At 47.4% G+C, this 13,909-nt stretch overlaps 1 protein-coding gene across 1 annotated transcript; it reads left to right on the top strand.

The window, feature by feature from the left end:
• Positions 1-8,947: 8,947 nt before the first annotated feature.
• Positions 8,948-10,593, top strand: LOC125339500 (tripartite motif-containing protein 75-like). Its single transcript, XM_048330668.1, has one exon. The coding sequence runs from the start codon at positions 9,079-9,081 to the stop codon at positions 10,483-10,485; it is 1,407 nt and encodes a 468-aa protein (XP_048186625.1). The 5' UTR covers positions 8,948-9,078; the 3' UTR covers positions 10,486-10,593.
• Positions 10,594-13,909: the final 3,316 nt, after the last annotated feature.

Consider the following 13,909-nt stretch of genomic DNA (forward strand, 5'->3'; position numbering starts at 1 on the left):
GTTAGCTTTTGCTCAAGGTTAGTGCTCTACCAGTTTGGCTTTTCTGAGTAGTTTATTGGAGAAAAGAGCCTCTCGGACTTTCCTAGCTCAGCTGGCCTCCAGCCAAATTGTGATCCTCAGGTCTCAGCCTCTTGAGTAGCTAAGATTACAGACAGGTGTGAGCCACTAGCACTGGGCCCAACCTCCACTTCTGACTTTTGACTGCTTTGTTGAGTCTTACAAACTTTTCTGCCTCTGCTGGCTTTGAGCTTGGATCCTCAGATCTCAACCTGACTAGCTAAGATTATCCTAACTATAACAAACCTGAAATAGAATACTTGTTCAAAAACTGGAAACTCAAAGTACCTACTTAACAGGATTGGACAAATGGTAATTTCTTGCCTTTGGTAAATTTATCATGATTATGTATTATATATATTGAATGTACAATACGTAACTAACATACAATAATGCTTACATATAGCTATCTTGTAAATTATATCTATTTAAATTTTAGTCTTAAAAGTACTAGCTTTTAAAGACTGTATTATGTTTGTTTCATCCTTTTTTTAATTTTTTTAAAGAGCTGAAAACCAAACTCAGGGCCTTGTACTTAAACTAGGCAAGTGCTCTTCCACTGAGCTAAAATCCCCAACTGCTAAATATTATTAATTATTTAATGGTTAATGATTATTTAAATAAAATATAGGAATAAGCATGGTATTGTTTCATTGACTCTGTGTGTGTGTGTGTGTGTGTGTGTGTGTGTGTATGTGTATGCATGCACGTATCTGTGCTGGTCCTGAGGTTTGAACTCATCTGGGAGCTGTCCCAGTGAGCTTTTTCGCTCAAGGCTAGGGCTCTACCAGTTGAGCTATAGTTCTTCTTTCACCGTATTGATGGTTAGTTGGAAATAAATCTCATGGAGTTTTCAGTCTATGCTGTCTTTGAACCCTGATCCTCAGATCTCAGCCCCTTCAGTAGCTAGGATTATAGTCTTGAGTCACTGGTACCCAACTGTCTAATTATCTTAACAGATTCTTCCTGGTGTGGGAAACAGGATTTAACAATTACATATACAAATAACTTTTTTTTTTTTTTTTTTGGCCAGTCCTGGGCCTTGGACTCAGGGCCTGAGCACTGTCCCTGGCTTCTTCCCGCTCAAGGCTAGCACTCTGCCACTTGAGCCACAGTGCCGCTTGTGGCCGTTTTCTGTATATGTGGTGCTGGAGAATCGAACCTAGGGCCTCGTGTATCCGAGGCAGGCACTCTTGCCACTAGGCTATATCCCCAGCCCCACAAATAACTTTTTCTATACCGGTCCTAGGGCTTGAATTCAGAGCCTGGGTGCTGGGAGATTTTTTTTTCCTCTCAAATTTATTGCTTTACCACTTGAGCCATAGCTCCACTTGGGCTTTTGGGTAGTTAATTGGACCTAAGAGTCTCACAGATGCAGGGTGCCAGTGGCTGACCCCTGTAATCCTACCTTCTCAGGAGGCTGACATCTGAGGATCACGGTTCAAAGCCAGCCTGGGCAGGAAAGGCCATATCTCTGATTAATCACCAGAAAACCAGAAGTGGTACTGTGGTTCAAGTGGTAGACCACTAGCATTGAGATGAGGAGCTCAAAAACAGTGCCCAGGCCCAGAGTTCAAGCCCCATGACCAAAAAAAAGAACTTTCACAGACTCCTAGCTAGACTGGCTTCCAACTGTGACAATCAGATCTCAGACTCTCAGGGTAGCTAGGATTATAGGTGTGAGCCACCAAAGCCTATTTGTTGTTGTTGGTCCTGGGGCTTGAACTCAGGGCCTGGGTACTCTCTGAGCCTCCCTGTGCTCAAGTCTAGCACTGTGCCACTTGAGCCAAAGCACCACTTCCAGCTTTTTGTGTTTATGTGGTACTGAGGAATCAAACCCAGGGCTTCATGCATGCCGGTCAGGCACACTACCACTAAGCCACATTCCCAGTGAATTTGTGCTTTTCAAAGCAAGGCCATTCTGTGTCCCAGGCTAGCCTTGAGCATTTTACTGGATTTAACTTCGGGTAAGGAAAATATATATATTGCAAAAAATGTGTATAAAATGTTGCATTAAATTCAAAATATTTTCAAAGAAAAATAGGCTCTGTTTGCACGCTCATAATCCAAACAGATGGACGCTGCGTGCAGGAGCCTGAATTCCCTGGCAACCTGGATGATGAGTCCTGTCTCAAAGGTCCTGCAAAGCATTCAAGCACCCGTGGACCTCTGCTAAAATCCTCCCTAGTCAGGATGCTGAGATCTGAGGATTGCAGTTTGAAGCCCGCTTGGGCAGGAAAGCTCAAGAGACTTCTTAAAAAAAAAAAAAAAAAAAGCTATAAAGGTGATGTACAGAGAGGTTATTACATAATAAAGGAGACTTTAAATTTTCTTATTTTGGGGTACCCGTACTGGGACTTGAACTTTGGGTGCTGTCTTCTCAAGGATAAGCCATAGCTTCACATGCAGCTTTTTTGATGGTTAATTGAAGAGTCTCAGGCTGGCTTCGAACTGCTGTCCTCCACTCTTCCACTCGCCAGCCTCCCCACCCCCCCCCATTCCTGTAGCTAGGATTCCAGGTGTGTGTGAGCCAGCTACGTCCAAGCTTTTTTTTTTTCCCCCATTGGTTAGTCACGTGGCTTGACAGGGCCTGGTGGGTACTGTTTCTGAGTGTTTCTGCGCAAGGCTAGCTCTCTACTTTTTTTTTTTTTTTTTTTTTTTTTTGATCCACAGCTCCACTTCCAGTTTTCTGGTGGTTAATTGGAGATAAGAGCCCCATGGACATTTCTGCCCTGCTGGCTTTGATCCATGATCTTCAGATCTCAGCCTCCTGAGTAGCTAGGATTACAGGCTTGAGCCACCAAAAAACATAAGGTTTTCATCAAAACCTTTTCAAGAAAGATCTCTGTGTGTGTGTGTGTGTGTGTGTGTGTGTGTGTGTGTGTGTGTGTGTGCTAGTCCTAGGGCTTGAACTCCAGGCTTAGGTCCCACCCCTGATCTTTTTTGCTCAAGGCTAGCATTCTACCACTTGACCACAGCTCTACTGGCTATTTGCAGCCTAATAAGAGTTTCAGGGACTTTCCTGCCAGGGCTGGCTTTGAACCACAATCCTGAATTTTAGCCTTCTGAGTAGTTAGGATTACAGGCATGAGCCATGGGTGTCTAGCTCTTTTTTCTCCCTTTGGTCAGTCCTGGGGCTTGAACTCAGAGCCTAGGTGCAGTCCTTGAGCTGACGGCTAGCCTACGACTTTAAGCCACAGGGCACTTCTGGGTTTTCTGGTCCTAAATTGGAGATACGAGTCAGACTGACTAGGGCTTTTAGATTGATCTCCAACTGGTAAGTAGCAGAGATTATAATCAAGAGCCACCTGCTTAAAAAAAATTTTTTTTACTCTACGGGGTGGAGGCTAATGCAAAATAATTAGCTTTCCTTAGAGATGCAAATTAGGCTGTTCCATTAACCTCCGGAAAGCTGGAGGTACAGTTGTGGCTGAAATGGTAGCATGCACTATCCTTGGGCAAAAACAAAAAAAGCTCAAGGACGGTGTCCAGGCCCTAAATTCAAGCTTCAGGACTGACAAAATAAATTAATTAAATGAAATAAGTAAAAAGAGGCTCTCAGGAGTGGAGGCATGAAGTTCAATATACCTAACACAAAATGAGTTCAATCGGGAGAGAGACAGGAGAGAGAGGGAAGAGATAGAAAGGAAAGAGCCACACCAGGGGATTATTGGTAAGAAAATACAAATTAACAAATGGTTACAAATGGAAGGATTGACGATTTAATAAGGACTGTGAAGAAAGTCACTTACATTTACTGTCAGCTCAGTTTTTAAAAGGCAGCTTGGGCTGAGCGGCCCTGGCTCCTACCTAGCTACTACAACTCGCCAGGCTGAGATTGAAGATGTCTGGGGGCTGGGGATTTAGCTGAGCAGAAGAGCCGCTTGCCTGGCAAGCGCAAGGCCCCAAGTTCCATCCTCAGCTCTGGGGGGAAAACAAACAAACTATAAAAGATGGGCTGGGGCAGGAAAGTTCCTAAGACTCTTATCTCCATTTAACTACTCAAAAATGCGAAGTGGAGGAGGGGCTCAAAGTGGCAGAGTGCTAGGCTGGAGCAAAAAGAGCTCTGGGACAGAGCTTAGACAAGAGTTCAAACCCCCACCACCCACCAAAAAGAAAAAGGCAGTTTGGACCCCAGCGGCTCACTCCGGAGGCTGACATGTAAGAATCGGGGTTGGAAGCTAGGCTGGGTAGGAAAGTTTATGAGACCCTTAACTTCCATCTAACCAGGAAAACAACAACAACAAAAAACACAAGTGGGGCTGTAACTCAAGTGGTAGCGCGCCAGCCTTGAGTGAGACATTGAAGGGACAGATGTCAGGACCTGAATTCAAGCCCCTGGGCTGGCACAAACACATTTTTTTTTTTAAGAGGCAAATACACACTGCTTCACATTACCAAGACCCCAATATCCTTAAATGGGCACCCAGACACGTAGGCACAGGGTAGCCAAGACCAGGCCTGGAAACTTAAGAAGATCAAGGCCACCTGCAACTATCTTGGCGCTCCTCCCAGCCCCACCCAGTTCTTGGGAGACCCTGCCCACCCTAGGGTGCGGCCCTCCGCCCAGCCCGGGACCCATAAAAGTGAGGTTAGAGTTTCGTGGGGGGCACATCTGGCCCCTGGTAGACCAGCCTGGGCGTCCTACCAAGGTAAGTGGGGGTGGGCTGGGTAGTGTGGGGGCTGCGATCTGCGCCCCGCCCCCCCTCCAGATCTAGGGCTAGGGGAAGGTCCTCCTTGTCTGGGGCCTTCAAACTAAATGGGCTGTTGAAGACCTGGGTCTCTGGGCATGGCTCCTGTTTTTCCCAGTTGTTGGTTTGCTGGAGGCCTCTGGGGTATGGAAGTGAGGGGTAGTTTGTGTTTGGAGATGCTTTCTCATCTTTAGGTAGTTGTACAAAGGAGCTGCCTGGCAACGAAGCGATTTATGAATACAATGCGTCCGTTTCCTTTTTTCCGTGGGGGAGGGGATTGAACTCAGTCTTCAGCCAGAGCTTGGCCTGGACTCTCCTGGCTGGGGCTTCACGGCTTCAGCTGCGCCCTGCAGTCCGGGTTTATGACTGGTTCACTGGAGAGAAGAGATTTTAAAGGCTTTTCTGCTTGATCTGGCTTGGAACCTGGGTCCTCAGATCTCCGCTCCATTTACAGACGTGAGCCACTTGTCATCTGTCTTAGCTGCCGAGGGATGGGTTCTGAATTAGTCTGCTTAGTATGTTAATTCACAGAGGACAGACTGAGGCTCAGATCCGCCTTGCGCCAGTTAATTGGAGATTTGGCTGCCCAGGCTGGCTTCAAACCTCTATGGTGAGATCTCAACCTCCTAAATAGCTAGGATTATAAGCAAGAGCCACTGGTGCCGGGCCACGTGCATTGTGTTAATATTATTGTTTGCTTTGGGAGTGTTCCCTCCCAAAAGATATTAAATAATAGACAACTAGATGGGACACATGCCTATAAATTGTAACATTGGGGAGGTGGAGGTAAGACCTGACTAGAGAGCCAGGTAATACTAATTACTCCCCAGAGGCTGAAATCTGAGGATCGAAGTTTAAAGCCAGCCTTCACCGAAAAGTCTGAGGTACTAATAATCTCCAATTCACTATCAGAAAGCCCGAAAGTGGCTCGAGTGTAACAAACCAGCCCTGAGCAAAGAGACAGCGCTCAGGCCCCGAGTTCTGACCCAGTACTGGCAGGAGAAAGAAAGAAAAATGATCTGTTGTTTTTATGCCTTGGTCACATTGTTCTTTCTTCTCTCTCCTCTTTTATGTATTTTTTTGGTTTTTGGGGTTTTTTTTTTTTGCAGTGTTGGAGAGCAAACACATTTTTTTTTTTTGGCCAGTCCTGGGGCTTAAACTCAGGGCCTGAGCACAATTCCTGGCTTCTTTTTACTCAAGGCTAGCACTCTGCCACCTGAGCCACAGCGCCCCTTCTGGCCGTTTTCCATATATGTGGTGCTGGGGAATCGAACCCAGGGCTTCAGGTATACAAGGCAAGCTCTCTACCACTAGGCCATGTTCCCTGCTCCCAAACTCAAGTCTTTGTGCCTGCTAAGCACAGATTCTGCCCCACCTGCAGTTTTGTGCCACAGTATATGAAGTGCACTGTCTTCTATCAGTGTACTTGATGTGGCCATCTTTGAAATCCGTTTGGTCTGTCTTGCACCCTGGGTAGTTCAACCCCTCAGCCCATTCAGAGGGCGTGTATTTCCAATGTTTCCACTTTCTCTTAAAAGTTCAAGCCAGGGCTGGGAATGTGGCCTAGCGGTAGAGTGCTTGCCTAGCATGCATGAAGCCCTGGATTCAATTCTTCAGCACCACATAAACAGAAAAAGCAGGAAGTGGCGCTGTGGCTCAAGTGGTAGAGTGCTGCTAGCCTTGAGCACAGAAAGGCTCAGGGACTGTGCCCAGTCCCTGAGAGTCCTTGAGCTGCTTTTGCTCAAGGCTATTGCTCTCTACCTCTTGAGCCACAGCGCCACTTCTGGCTTTTTTGTAGTTTATTGTAAGAGTCTGAAGGACTTTTCCTGCCTGGGGTTGGCTTTGAACTACAATCCTCAGATCTCATCTCCCTGAGTAGCTAATGAGCCACCAGCCCCAAACCCCCACCTTGTTGTTTGTTTTTGTAGAGACTGGAACGCTAATACCTGAATGCTCCAGATCATTGTCGCTCTACCAACTAAGCCAAGCCTCCAGCCCCTCACCCCTTTTAGTGTCTGTACTGGGGCTTGAACTCAGGGCCTGAGTGCTGTTCCTTAGCTTATTTCACTAGCACTCTACCATTTGAGCCACAGCCGCCTTGACTCTTGGTTGTAAAAGTCTCATGGACTTTTCCTGCCTGGACTGGCCTGGAACCTCAGTCCTCAGATCTCTGAGTAGTTAGAGCTACAGGGTGAGCCCCTACCCCTTGGCTTCTCTTGGGCTTTTCCAGAGAGGGTCTTGTGGTACGTGGCCCAAGTTGGCCTCCAACTTAGTTCTCCTGCCTCAGTCTTCTGAGTGCTGAGATTGTTGAGATTGCAGGTGTGCACCTGGTGCTTAGGGATAATGACTTTAATACATAGTTCAGCCAAGCCAGGGGGCTCAGGCTTGTTATCGCAGGAGCACGAAGCAGGAGGAGCACGAGTTCAAGTTCCATCTGGGCTACATGGCACAACACCCTGTCTTAGCAACAATCTAAACAGACAAGCCATTATTCTTCTAGGTTTTATTTGTGTTAAATTTGATGTTGTTTTCTGGGTTTGTTGTTGGTCATTTGTTTTCTGCTTTAGGAGAGAGTTTCAACCATCCACCCCAGTCATGTTCCTCCTGCCTCAGCTTCTTGAAGGCTGGGATTGCAGACGGGCACCACGATACGCTGAAATATGCATGTTTTTCAGTCTTATCCATCTCTTGGATCCATTTCAGAAATATGACTTCTGTGGTGTGTCTGTAGAGAAGCAAAAATGAACAATACAAAGCAAATCTGCTAGATGTGCATTTCCAGCCATGAGAAGTCCCACCTTTGTTTAGCTTCCTAAGCTTAATGTTAGTGTGTGTGTGTGTGTGTGTGTGTGTGTGTGTGTGTGTGTGTGTGTGTCTGTGTCTGTGTGTCTGTGTGTCTGTGTGTGTGTGTGCAGGTACTGGGGCCTGAACTCGGGGTTCTCACTTGGCTTTTTTGCTAAAGGCTAGTTCTCTCTCATTGGAGCCTCACCTCAGCTTTTTGCTGGTTAACTGGAGATAAGGATTTCAGATTTATTTCACCTGGGCTAGCTCAAACCATAATCGGGGATTTCGTTGTTACATTTCCATACAGGTGTTCCAATCAATCTCACTCCTATCATTCCCCCCCTCCCCCCGCTTTTTGTGACACTGAAAGTGCATTTTTATTTATTTATTTTATTTTTTGCCAGTCCTGGGGCTTGGACTCAGGGCCTGAGCACTGTCCCTGGCATCTTTTTGCTCGAGGCTAGCACTTTGCCACTTGAGCCACAGCGCCACTTCTGGCTGTTTTCTATATATGTGATGCTGGGGAATTGAACCCAGGGCTTCAAGTATATGAGGCAAGCACTCTTGCCACTAGACCAGCACCTGAAAGTACATCTTAGGGTTCATACACAGGAGATAAAGCTACACTCTGAATGTAAACAGCTTTTCAATTCTCAAGCCACCAGAATCTTCTCATAAGTTCTGTAGTTTGGAAGGACCAAAGTTTTTAGTGTTCATCATCCTTAGTTAATTGATTGCAAGGGTTTGGGCTGTTGACTAGGAGTGTAGTTGTTGCCAGAATGCAGGCTTAGCCTGCAGGAGACCCTGGGTTCAAACCTTAGGACCAAAAAACAACCCCAAAGGAGTTCTGGGCTATCCTACCAAGTTACAGAGATACTTACCAAGGCTCTATTGTAGCTCGTGGTCTGTGTATCTCAGGACTGCGCACCAGCCTCAGTCGGTGACTGGTATCTAGATGTGCATGGGGCTTGGATGCCTGAGGCTCACATCTGTAATCCTTGCTATTCAGGAGGCTGAGATCTGAGGATTGGGGGGTGGGGAGCCAGCCTGGACAAAGAAATCTGTGAGACTTTTATCTCCAATTAACCATGAAAGAGATGGAAGTGGAGGTGTGGCTCAAGTGGTAGAGTGCCAGCCTTGAGCATAGCTCAAGGATAGCACCCAGGTCCTGAGTTCAAGCCCCAGTTCCAACACACACACACACTGTAGGGACTGTGGCAGGAAGTGAGTGAAGCTATGGGGATGGCAGGTGGGATTTGTAAGGATACCGGCATAAAGTTTCAACCATGAGTTTTCTCACCCACAGCAAATATGCGGCTGGAAGAGCTGTGATTGACCGCTGCTGGTCCACCAAGGGGACTCGGGCTGCTGAAGACCTCAGAAAGCCTTCTTAGGGTGTCACCACCATTGTGGGAAACGAGGGCTGCAGGGATATCCTCCCTGTCTCAGTGAGATCCGAGGGTGATCCGGTTGTCCCTGGAGGGAGAACTGACAGCCAAACTTCTGGAAGCAATCGGCCTGCCTGCAACCTTCCTTCTCTGCTGCAATGGCGGTGACAGCAGTCTTGGCTAAATTCCAAGCTGAATCTAAGTGCCCCGTCTGCCTGGAAGACCTGAAAGACCCAGTGACCATCGAGTGTGGACACAACTTCTGCCGTGCCTGCATCCAGCAGTCCTGGGAGAATCTGCAGGAGATGTTCCCCTGCCCTGTGTGCCGCCACCAGAACGAGGAGGGGCATCACAGAAGCAATCACCAGCTGGGGAGGATGATCAAAATCGCCCAGCAGCTCCAAGTCGGCAGCAGCAAGAGGAAGAGGCCGGAAGAGGACTCCCAGTGTGAGAAGCACAGCCAGGCCTTCACCTTCTTCTGTGAGAAGGATTTGGAGCTGCTGTGTCCTTTGTGCATGGGGGGCCCGGGCCACAATCGCCACACAGTGAGGCCCATCGCCAAGGCCGCCTCTACCCACAGGGAAAAGCTCCTCTCGTATATCCAGCCTCTGAAGAAACAGCTGGAACAGGCCCGCAAACTAGTACAGACCCAAAGCAAAAAACATCTGGAACTCAAAGAGATCCTGGAGAACCAGAGGAAGCAATTCACCTCGGAATGTGAGCATCTGATGCGCTATTTAGAGCAGGAGCAGAAGGCAGCTCTGTGTAGGTTAGAAGAAGAGGAGAAGGAGATAGAACAGAAACTCCAGGAAAACATCGAGGCCTTTACCCTCTATGGTTCCAGACTCCGAAGTCTCCTGCACCAGGGGGAAGAGCAGATGAGGCTGCCGGAAGTGGAATTTCTACAGGAAGTCAAACATTTCCACAGGAATTTCGACCCTGAGTTTAGCCCACCTGTCTTTTCAAGTCAGTTAAAGCCCCACGTCTACCTTTTCCCCCCCCAGTATTCTGCCCTGCAAAAGCTGATAAGGAAATTCAAGGTGGACATCCTTCTAGACCCTGAGACGGCTCATCCGAATTTGGTTGTCTCCCAGGATAAAAAATGTGTGACATTTTCAGAGAAGAAACAACAAGTGCCCAATTCTCCAAGAAGGTTCAAAGCCAACACCGTGGTTCTCGGGGCTCTGGAGATTGGATCTGGGAGGCATTTCTGGGAGGTTCAAGTAGGAGACAAGGCTAAGTGGGGTATCGGAGTCTGCAAGGCCTCTTTGTCCCCAAAAGCAAAGTGGACATCCAACCCCGAGGGATACTGGAGGATGCTGCTACTGGACGGTGGCTACCAGGCTCCCGGAGCTGTTCCCAAACCTCGGTTAGATGTGATGGCCAGACGCATCGGCATTTTCCTGGACTATGAGCTGGGGGAGCTCTCCTTCTATAACATGCCCGAGAAATCGCACATCTGCACTTTCTGGGAGACGTTCACAAAGCCTCTTAAGCCCTGTTTCTATATGGGACCTAAGTCAGAACCTCTCCGCATCACGACAGAAGCGGATTGCCCGCAGTGAACACGCTCTGCTAGTACTGGGGCTAGTACTGGGGCGTGAACTCAGTACCTGGGTGGTCTCTCCCCTTTAGCTGTTTTTGTTCAAGGCTGGTGGCGCTCTACAGTTTAAGCCACACTTCTGGCCTTTTGTTTTGTTTTTTGGTGATTAATTGGAGATAATAGGGTCAGTAACATTCCTGTCCAGGCTGGCTTTGAACATTGATTAGGTCTTCGGATCTCTGCCTCCAGAGTAGCCAAGACTTACAGATGTGAGCCACCTTGGTTTCAGATCACTCAAATTAGAAATACAAAAGCTTAATTCTATTGTAAATGTGTTCTCTTCCATCCATTTTAAGTTTGATCACCTGAAACTTTAGTTGGCTATATACTGTCAAATGTCTATCTCATCAATTGATTCTTGCTACCCATTTCTCATTAAAATGGTTGCCATGGTTTTACGTGTCTGCAATTGGGTACTATCTGGAATAATTGGGTCTTTGAACTTAATAGATGAAACTAATATGATGAAGGGTGGTATGTGGAACTCTTGAATCTATTATCCTCCACATTGAAATTATGTAGCATCTAAAATACCTTCAAATAATCTCATCAACAGCAGGACTCTTTGAATAAAATTGTCCCCAATCCAGGGTCTGCTGCAAGTGTTCTACCACGGCCCCATCCTCAGCCCTCTTCACTTCCTTTGAAGAGTAGATGTGGCCCCAGGTGGGGGGTGGGGGGGCTCTATCATGCGGACAATCCTGTGACTCAAGTCTCAACTGGTTACAGGTATGCTCCACCTACCTACCTGGCTGAAATTAGGTTTTTTGTGAGTGCTGGTACTGGGGCTTTGGCTCAGGAACTGGGGGCCTGAGAGCTGTCCTTTAACTTTTTCACCCAATGCTGGCATTCCACTACTTGCCACAGTTCCACTTCTGGTTCTTGGGTGGTTAATTGGAGATAAGAATCTTAGACTTTTCTGACCAGGTTGGCTTGTTTTCTGGTGTAAAAATGATGTGTTTCTTTCAGAACTCAGCCCCCTGAGTGGCCAAGACTACAGGCCTGAGCCACCAATGCACAGTGGACCCTCTGTTCAGAACTTAAGCAGGAGGGAAAACCTGAGCATTGAGGAAAGCTGGAATTTAGACATGGGCTGTATGGGCTTGTGTCTACTCAAAGTGCAGTGGGGAAGGCAGTCAAATGAACTCTGAGGAAGACAGTACTGAAGCAGAGGTGGAAAGGACACTGGGCAAGGACAATGTCAAGAACCCAGGGTGGGGCTGGGGATATGGCCTAGTGGTAGAGTGCTGGCCTCATATACATGAAGCCCTGGGTTCGATTCCTCAGCACCACATATATAGAAAATGACTATATGTGGTGCTGTGGCTCAAGTGGCAGAGTGCTAGCCTTGAGCAAAAAGAAGCCAGGGACAGTGCTCAGCCCTGAGTTCAAGGCCCAGGATTGGCAAAAAAATAAGAGCCCAGGGTGGAAGAATCCATGGGGGTGTCACCACCGAGCCCAGGCTCACCTCCAGCTCAGTCTCCTGGGTGCTGGGATTAAAAACCACCCCATGGGGCTGGGGATATGGCCTAGTGGCAAGAGCGCTTGCTTTGTATACATGAGGCCCTGGGTTCCATTCCCCAGCACCACATATACAGAAAACGGCCAGAAGTGGCGCTGTGGCTCAAGAGTGCTAGCCTTGAGCAAAAAGAAGCCAGGGACAGTGCTCAGGCCCCAGGACTGCCCCCCCCCCCAAAAAAAACACCCCAGTGGGATTTCTTCCATGTTAAATTAGCATAAGAATTTACTAAAAGTTCTGACTCGCAGAATAACTGAATTTACCAGAATTTTCCACTCATGTTGCCACAGTTAAACAGGCACCTTTTCTGCCTGGATTCCAGCATCTAGAATCCTCTCTGGCATGCAGTCAGTTCTCAGCTAAGTGTTAACTGGCATTCTCAAACACGCAGAGGAACCCCCCTTCCCCCATAGAGGGTCAAATGTCTAGTACAGAATATGGAAACCCTGCCTCGGGGACACTGGGAGAAATGAGGATGGTTAAGAATCTGATTCAACTAAGGCAGGATTTGTATTCCTGGAGAAGGAAATTGCCCGTTACTTAGTGGCTCATAAATGCATCTCATGCCACGCAGCACGGGTGGTTTCACCCACGCCAAGAAAGAATCTAGGCTTTTGTGTTTGAAGAGCTCCAGACAAATAAGCGTTCCCCACCGAACCGCGTGAGGGCTGTGCTAGCTCCACACTGGGAACACGGGGCCAGGGCTTTTCGTACAACTCCTTGGCAGCGAGGTTCCAGATCAGCATTTTTTTTTCTTTCTGCAATCCTTGGTACCCAGAAGGCTGAGATCTGGAGGATGGAAGCCAGCTAGAGCAGAAAGTCCTCAAGAGGAGGCTGGAGGTGTGAATTGTGTAGCAGTGTAAAAGTATTTCAGGAGAGTAAGGAGCAAAGGAAGCAAGAGTGCACATCAGAAATGATTTACAAAAAGAATTAGGGAAAAAGTGATCGACTTCATTAGTACTTTAGAAAAATGCAGTCACAATCCTAGGCAAACTAGGATTACAAAGATGGGTGTCCAGGCAAGGGTGTGGGACCATAGCACCCCAGCTCTGTACAGTTTCTTGACAATCTTGAACTCGGTACCTGACGTTTTTGCTCACTGGCTAGTGTTCTACCAACCGAGCCATGCCTCCAACCCCCCAAGTCAGTTTTCTTGATATTTTTCAGTCAAGATGTTATGCATCATACACATATATACGTCTGTATATTTATATATACACATACAATACAATGTTCTGTACACATACAGTACAATGTCTTTCTGCCACCACCTTTTGTTCATATATATACATATTATGCACACACATTTTTCTTTTCTTGGTCAGTCGTGGGGCTTGAACTCGGGACCTAGGTACTGTCCCCAAGCTCAAGGAGCTCTCACTTTGAGACACAGCACCACAGCATATATTTTTGACTCAGCATCTTATTATATACCCTAGACTGGCCTAGAACTTAACAATCCCTGTCTCAGTCACCTATAAGCTAGGACTACAGACCTACACTACCAGCTTTCCTCCACAGTTAAAACGTGTCCTCGCTTCTGCTGGAAACCTTTCAGCAGACCCCACTGTGAACAAAGTCTGAGCAGGTGCATTCCTCAGTGTAGCACCCAGGGCTCTGGGATCTGAGTCTGCCCACCTCTCCTGCCTCACCCGGCTGTTTCACGATACACAGTCTAAGGCATTTGTAGCTACTTACTTTGCATCTTTAGTTATTAACTGGGCCAGGATTCCTAAAAACCTCCATCCCGTTCCCCCTCCCCTCCCAGGGCATAGACAAGCAGCTTAGCCTAATTGCAGTTACCCACACAGGAGAGCCTAGAAATCCACTTCCTCTCTAGAATGTAAGCTGCATGTAATTTTGCAGC

This window comes from Perognathus longimembris, chromosome 21 (assembly GCF_023159225.1).
Source record: "Perognathus longimembris pacificus isolate PPM17 chromosome 21, ASM2315922v1, whole genome shotgun sequence".
In the NCBI taxonomy this organism is placed as follows: Eukaryota; Metazoa; Chordata; class Mammalia; order Rodentia; family Heteromyidae; genus Perognathus; species Perognathus longimembris.